The 8,256-nt window shown below is 40.5% G+C and overlaps 2 protein-coding genes across 2 annotated transcripts; one reads left to right on the top strand and one right to left on the bottom strand.

Moving 5' to 3' along the window:
- Nucleotides 1–615: 615 nt before the first annotated feature.
- Nucleotides 616–1,866, bottom strand: LOC149551278 (uncharacterized). The gene has a single exon (XM_089790077.1). It carries the CDS (start codon nt 1,864–1,866, stop codon nt 616–618), a length of 1,251 nt encoding a protein of 416 aa, XP_089646203.1.
- Nucleotides 1,867–5,309: 3,443 nt separating this feature from the next.
- On the top strand, nt 5,310–6,137 carry LOC149551277 (uncharacterized). Its single transcript, XM_089790075.1, has one exon. It carries the CDS (start codon nt 5,310–5,312, stop codon nt 6,135–6,137), a length of 828 nt encoding a protein of 275 aa, XP_089646201.1.
- Nucleotides 6,138–8,256: the final 2,119 nt, after the last annotated feature.

Here is an 8,256-nt window from a genome sequence, read left to right as displayed (position 1 = left end):
AACAAAGAAAAAACAAGACAAAGAAGAGCCAATGAACAAGGACACCAAACCACAGACAGGGGAGGGGGCTATCCATGCTGTTGCCGGCAATCGAGCGAGCGAAGCAAAGGTTGCCACGAGGGGTTCAAGGACCACCCATCATCTCGATTAAGGTTGAGGGGGTGGTGGCCAATTTCAATGGCTTCTTTGAGCTTTCTCTTGAAATAATTGCTCTCTTTGCAAATGATTTGCGCTTGCTCCAAACAAATGTGATGTTTGGTGGTGACAGAGTGCTCTGCTAAGGCCGATTTTTGGACCCTATCATGCATGATGTCTGCCCCGTGCTCACGTATCCTAGTACGAAAAGAACGACCAGTTTTTTCCAATGTAGGGGGTGCCACATGAGCACACAATCTTGTAGACTCCTGAGTCAAGAAATGAGTCTTTGGAGTCCTTGAGCTGCGGGACAAGATTACTTAACTTTGAAAGGGGTTTAAAAGCAACTCGGAGGCCCCTTTTTGTTAATATTTTGGCAATCTTTTGGGAGATGCCATCCACAAAAGGAATGGAAACATGCAAAGTGGGGAGGTTCACAGATGGGGAAGGCCTAGAGCTAGAAAGGAAGAAGGATTTGGCCTAGCGAAGAGCCCTAGAAATTTGCTTGCACGGATATCCATTCAAGGAGAAGACCTGACGAAGTAACTCACTATCTAAGTGTTCTTCATCACATATTCTGAAGGCTCTTAAGGCAAGGGTTCTAAGGATGCTGGCTTTATGGCTGGGGTGGTGGTGGGAAGAAGAGTGGAGATATAAGTCAATGTGGGTGGATTTACGATAAACCTGCCTACCAAAGGTGCCATCCCGCTTCCTGATGAGAAGAACATCAAGAAAGGATAAGCGGTTGTCTGACTCCAGCTCCATGGTAAACGATATGCCAGGGACCAAGTTGTTGATGTGCCTGTGAAACTCCTCAAGTTTTTCAAGCCCATGTGGCCAACACACATTGGTGTCATCTACATATCGTTTCCACCATCTAGGTTTTAGGGGAAAGGAGTGGATGGCAGTCTCCTCAAAATGTTCCATAAAGAGGTTCGCAATGATCGGAGAGAGAGGGGAACCCATGGCAACCCCTTCCACTTGCTCATAGATAACATTTTGGAAGGAGAAAAACGTGGATCTTAGACAGAATTCAACCAAGTCTGCCATCTCATCACCAATCTTGTTCTTTACAATAAGAACAGACTCCTGAATAGGGACTTTGGTGAAGAGGGAGACCACATCAAAACTTACCATGATGTCATCCTGATCGGCCTTGCAGCCCCTAACAAATTGGACGAAATGCGAAGAATCCTTGATGAAAGAGTTGGAATTTCCAATCAAGGGGGAAATTAACTTGGCAAGGTGGGAGGCAAGGAGAAAAGTAGGTGACCCAATAGTGTCCACAATGGGTCTCAAAGGTATGCCTCCTTTGTGAATTTTAGGGACCCCATAAATACGGGGGGTCACTTCTTTGGATGGAACCAATTTTTTCTTTGTGGTCTCATCAAAGGAGGAATTGAGAACCAAGGCTTTGACTCTCTTCAAGATCTTGGGGCATGGATTGCGAGAGAGAGTGCGATAGCTGCTGGTGTCAGCGAGCAAGTCACACATTTTGGAGACATAGTCTTGTCGGTTCATGATGACCGTAGCATTACCTTTATCAGCTTTGGTGATAATGATGTCATTATCCTTGACAAGACTTTTAAAGGCACACATTTCTCCACTAGGCAAATTGGATTTCGGTGGTTTGGCATGCCTAAGGGCGACCGCACAATCTTTCCTAACTGCTTCTGCCTCATCATTTGAAAGAGAGCGAATAGCATTCTCGATCTCAATGAGGAAATGCATGTGAGGGATGACCCGAGGCGAGCAAGAGAAATTAAGACCTCGCTTTAAGAAATTAAAAGAAAGAGGGTCTAAGACAGCAGAGGACAGGGTGACAACCAACTTGTTTTCCCAATCCCGTACCGCATGATTAGATAAGGGAGATCGGAGGCGGAAGGGGCGAGCGAAAGGACGAGGGCAAGGAGAAGATACACCAAGGCCATACTTGACCTGAGGTGAGAGGATAGTGCTAGAAGAAGACGCACCCAATACTCCATTGGATGGCAATATGGGGGACGTCCCACTAGTACAGACCCCAATGGGTCAAGATATGGAGGGTCCTCCACCGGTGTCAGAGGAGTCAAGGGAACCCAAAGACGAGTGGTTGAGCTGAGCTGGATGGATCTCGGGGCTGCCACTGATAAGACAGGGATCAATCAGAGGGGAGACAAGAAGAGAAGACTGGCAGCTAACCGTCGGAGAGCAATAAAGGAAGGACTGCGTAGGCACATTACACGAAAGAGGACAGCAGGAAGACGTACCTGAGCACCTAGGTATGGAGCCGTTGCGAGAGCTAGAACGTAGGGTGACAGCAGATTGCGAGCCAATTGCACCAGGGTTGTATTGAGCTCCAGCAGAAGTCAACGGTTCAGTCTGCGACGGAGAGGAGGAAGAAGATAGCGCAGGGGCTTCCACACCCACCACATTGAATGCCTCATGCCCTGAGGAACAACCTGAAGACTGGTTCTTTTCGCTTGATAAAATCTGGTCTTCTGCGTGAACAAAACCTGAGGAGGACCCCGAAAACTGTTGAACCCCACTGCTCTGAGGGATGAAGCCGACCGCTGGAGAAGAAGAAAGGAGATTGGCCGAAGCAAGAGAGGACGAGGGCCCAAGAGCAGTACTGCTGGGATGTTCCATAGGCCTGCATAACGAGTCATGGCCGAGGACTGAAGAGAAACCACACCGATGCCGGGACTTATATCGAAGAGCCAAAAAAAATTTCTTTTGCCTTCTGATGGACTCTTCATAATGACCCAACGCACTGCCGAAGGAAGAGGTGTCCAATCGAATCCAAAGATCTGGTCTCAAGGAAGAGGCCAGCTCTAAGTGGAGAGGCAGCAACCTAGCGTTGAACCAGTCAATAACTCGCCTGGTAGACTGAATGATCGAACGAAGGAGAGCGAGTTCAGCCTGGAGGAAGATAGGTTTGGTATGCATGCTGCGAAGATAATGGCTAACTTTGACAAAACAAGGAATAACACGACAATCTCTGCAACGCTTGAGGAAGGCTAAGTCTGCAATTTTCTTCATAAGCTTGATCCTTAACATCTGAAATTGCTTAGATTTGAAACAAAGTTCCCTCCCATGAAGGGTATCAATTAATAATATCAAGTTTCCACAATCCATTGTTAATGATGATGTTGCTTCTGGATTCGATTGTGTAAGTTTTTTTATCATCAACGTTTCGGATCACACTCTGTGATCCATCATCAGGATGAGAGAAGGAAGTAAAAAAGTATGCAGACTAGCCAAGCCAAGCAGAATAAAAAGAAAGAAGAGAGGGGGAGGAGGAGCACACAACACGAGGCAGAGGAAGAAGGAAATGAAAAGAAAGAAAGAAAAAATTTAAAGAGGGAGGAACAAGAGAAGAAAAAACAAGATAGAAGAAACAAAAGAAAGAGGGAAGAGTAAAGAAATAACTGAGAAAAAGAGAGAGTATATATATATGTATATAAAAGACGTTTTTAATATAAGATAACGAATGTATAAGGTATATAACTATATATATGAATTAAGAAATAGTATATATATATATATATATAAGACGACCTGTGCAAATATATCCTAATATAATAGTATATGTATGCCTAAGGTATATATGCACAATGAATATATATATAAATTATATATATATATATATATATATATATATATATATATATATATATATATATATATATATATATATATATATATATATATATATATATATATATATATATATATGAAATAGTAAAAATAAACGAAGAATAGAGAATGAAAAAAATAAAAAATATATAAACAGAAACAAATGCAACAGGTCTCCCAAAAACAAGACCCACCTGACACAAGAGAAAATTAAAAAATAAACATAAATAATTGAAAAAATAAATTAAATCAATCTAAAAATAAAAATAAAAGAACCAAATGTATAAATATATATATAAAGGAGAGATCGCAAAAGAACACGAGACCAACTCGAAACACGAGACAAAATAAATGAAAGCAAAAAATAAGAACATAAAAACAATAAAAATACAAAATATTAAAAATAATTAATGAATAAATTAATAAAATTAAAAAACTTAGAAAAAATAATAAAATTAGAAGACCAAAAACATAAAGAAAAGCAAGCCGCACGCCAAAAGAAACAACCAAGAGACAGAAAAGAAGAGGACAGAAAGGAAGAAGAGAAAACAAAGAAAAAACAAGACAAAGAAGAGCCAACGAACAAGGACACCAAACCACAGACAGGGGAGGGGGCTATCCATGCTGTTGCCGGCAATCGAGCGAGCGAAGCAGTTAGGCAAGATTGTGCGGTCGCCCTTAGGCATGCCAAACCACCGAAACCCAATTTGCCTAGTGGAGAAATGAGTGCCTTTAAAAGTCTTGTCAAGGATAATGACATCATTATCACCAAAGCTGATAAAGGTAATGCTACGGTCATCATGAACCGACAAGACTATGTCTCCAAAATGTGTGACTTGCTCGCTGACACCAGCAGCTATCGCACTCCCTCTCGCAATCCGTGCCCCAAGATCTTGAAGAGAGTCAAAGCCTTGGTTCTCAATTCCTCCTTTGATGAGACCACAAAAAAAAAATTGGTTCCATCCAAAGAAGTGACCCCCTGTATTTATGGGGTCCCTAAAATTCACAAAGGAGGCATACCTTTGAGACCCATTGTGGACACTATTGGGTCACCTACTTTTCTCCTTGCCTCCCACCTTGCCAAGTTAATTTCCCCCTTGATTGGAAATTCCAACTCTTTCATCAAGGATTCTTCGCATTTCGTCCAATTTGTTAGGGGTTGCAAGGCCGATCAGGATGACATCATGGTAAGTTTTGATGTGGTCTCCCTCTTCACCAAAGTCCCTATTCAGGAGTCTGTTCTTATTGTAAAGAACAAGATTGGTGATGAGATGGCAGACTTGGTTGAATTCTGTCTAAGATCCACGTTTTTCTCCTTCCAAAATGTTATCTATGAGCAAGTGGAAGGGGTTGCCATGGGTTCCCCTCTCTCTCCGATCATTGCGAACCTCTTTATGGAACATTTTGAGGAGACTGCCATCCACTCCTTTCCCTTGAAACCTAGATGGTGGAAACGATATGTAGATGACACCAATGTGTGTTGGCCACATGGGCTTGAAAAACTTGAGTAGTTTCACAGGCACATCAACAACTTGGTCCCTAGCATATCGTTTACCATGGAGCTGGAGTCAGACAACCGCTTATCCTTTCTTAATGTTCTTCTCATCAGGAAGCGGGATGGCACCTTTGGTAGGCAGGTTTATCGTAAATCCACCCACACTGACTTATATCTCCACTCTTCTTCCCACCACCACCCCAACCATAAAGCCAGAATCTTTAGAACCCTTGCCTTGAGAGCCTTCAGAATATGTGATGAAGAACACTTAGATAGTGAGTTATCTCATCTTCGTCAGGTCTTCTCCTTGAATGGATATCCGTGCAAGCAAATTTCTAGGGCTCTTCGCCAGGCCAAATCCTTCTTCCTTTCTAGCTCTAGGCCTTCCCCGTCCGTGAACCTCCCCGCTCTGCATGTTTCCATTCCTTTTGTGGATGGCATCTCCCAAAAGATTGCCAAAATCTTAACAAAAAGGGGCCTCCGAGTTGCTTTTAAACCCCTTTCAAAGTTAAGTAATCTTGTCCCGCAGCTCAAGGACTCCAAAGACTCATTTCTTGACTCAGGAGTCTACAAGATTGTGTGCTCATGTGGCACCCCCTACATTGGAGAAACTGGTCGTTCTTTTTGTACCAGGATACGTGAGCACAGGGCAGACATCATGCATGATAGGGTCCAAAAATCGGCCTTAGCAGAGCACTCTGTCACCACCAAACATCACATTTGTTTGGAGCAAGCGCAAATCCTTTGCAAAGAGAGCAATTATTTCAAGAGAAAGCTCAAAGAAGCCATTGAAATTTTCCACCACCCCCTCAACCTTAATCGAGATGATGGGTGGTCCTTGAACCCCTCGTGGCAACCTTTGCTTCGCTCACTCGATTGCCGACAATAGCATGGATAGCCCCCTCCCCTATCTGTGATTTGGTGTCCTTGTTCGTTGGCTCTTCTTTGTCTTGTTTTTTTCTTTGTTTTCTCTTCTTCCTTTCTGTCCTCTTCTTTTCTGTCTCTTGGTTGTTTCTTTTCGCGTGCGGCTTGCTTTTCTTTATGTTTTTGGTCTTCTAATTTTATTATTTTTTCTAAGTTTTTTAATTTTATTAATTTATTCATTAATTATTTTTAATATTTTGTATTTTTATTCTTTTTATGTTCTTATTTTTTGCTTTCATTTATTTTGTCTCGTGTTTCGAGTTGGTCTCGTGTTCTTTTGCGATCTCTCCTTTATATATATATATTTATACATTTGGTTCTTTTATTTTTATTTTTAGATTGATTTAATTTATTTTTTCAATTATTTATGTTTATTTTTTAATTTTCTCTTGTGTCGGGTGGGTCTTGTTTTTGGGAGACCTGTTGCATTTGTTTCTGTTTATATATTTTTTATTTTTTTCATTCTCTATTCTTCGTTTATTTTTACTATTTCATATATATATATATATATATATATATATAATTTATATATATATTCATTGTGCATATATATCTTAGGCATACATATACTATTATATTAGGATATATTTGCACAGGTCGTCTTATATATATATATATATACTATTTCTTAATTCATATATATAGTTATATACCTTATACATTCGTTATCTTATATTAAAAACGTCTTTTATATACATATATATATACTCTCTCTTTTTCTCAGTTATTTCTTTACTCTTCCCTCTTTCTTTTGTTTCTTCTATCTTGTTTTTTCTTCTCTTGTCCCCCCCTTTTTAAATTTTTTTTTTTCTTTCTTTTCATTTCCTTCTTCCTCTGCCTCGTGTTGTGTGCTCCTCCTCCCCCTCTCTTCTTTCTTTTTATTCTGCTTGGCTTGGCTAGTCTGCATACTTTTTTACTTCCTTCTCTCATCCTGATGATGGATCACAGAGTGTGATCCGAAACGTTGATGATAAAAAAACTTACACAATCGAATCCAAAAGCAACATCATCATTAACAATGGATTGTGGAAACTTGATATTATTAACATCTGGCATAGTCACTATCACCTGAAGAGAAGGAACAATTCATTGCCTTTTTCAAAAAAAAAAAAAAAAATTTGCTTGGACATACTCTGACATGCCAGGATTGGATCCTGATCTTATCATGCATCATTTGTCCATAGCAATAGGCATCAAACTAGTTAAACAAAAGCTTCGAAAAATGCATCCTCATGTTGCATTACTCGTCAAAGCAGAATTGGAGAAATTTCTAAAGGCTGGTTTCATCCATGCAATTGATTATGCCGAATGGATATCCAACATTGTTCCAGTTTCCAAGCATGATAAATCTATCAGGGTTTGTACAAACTTCTGTGATCTTAACTTGGCATGTCCTAAAGATGACTTTTTGCTCCCTATTATTGATATGATCGTGGACATGACGGCTGGCTGTGAGATGTACTCACTTATGGATGGTTTTTCTGGATACAATCAGATAAAAATTGCCTAGAGGAGCAGGAGAAAATGGCTTTTACATGTGCATGGGGAACCTTTTGTTGGAATGTGATGCCATTTTGCTTAAAGAACGTTGGTGCTACGTATCAGCAAGCTGTTACTACAATTTTCCATGATATGATGCATAGAACCATAGAGGACTACGTTGATGATACCTTGGTCAAAAGTGCTAAACGCCATACTCATCTACAAGATTTGGGGCCCATCCTAGATCATATGGAAAAATTCAATCTTCGGCTCAATCCTAAGAAATGCGCATTTGGTGTCACATCAGGGAAGTTGCTTGGATACATTATTTTTGCAAAAGGAATTGAGGTAGATCCAGAGAAAGTACAAGCAATAATGGACATGCCACCACCTCGGAACATCAGTTAGATGAGAGGACTACAGGGAAGACTTCAATCTATTCGCAGGTTTATTTGACAATTGGCTTATAGATCACAACCCTTCACAAAGACCTTACATAAGGGTGTGAAATTCAATTGGAGCCAGGATTGTGAGCAAAGCTTAACACAAATCAAACAATATCTGGTCAATCCGCCAATCCTGATACCTCCTATTAATGGGAA

The sequence above is a fragment of the Cupressus sempervirens genome, chromosome 6 (assembly GCF_028749045.1).
Source record: "Cupressus sempervirens isolate cs-2001-9-10 chromosome 6, ASM2874904v1, whole genome shotgun sequence".
Lineage (NCBI taxonomy): Eukaryota > Viridiplantae > Streptophyta > Pinopsida > Cupressales > Cupressaceae > Cupressus > Cupressus sempervirens.
Note: the sequence above shows the minus strand (reverse complement) of the source record. Positions and strands in the feature narration are given on the sequence as shown.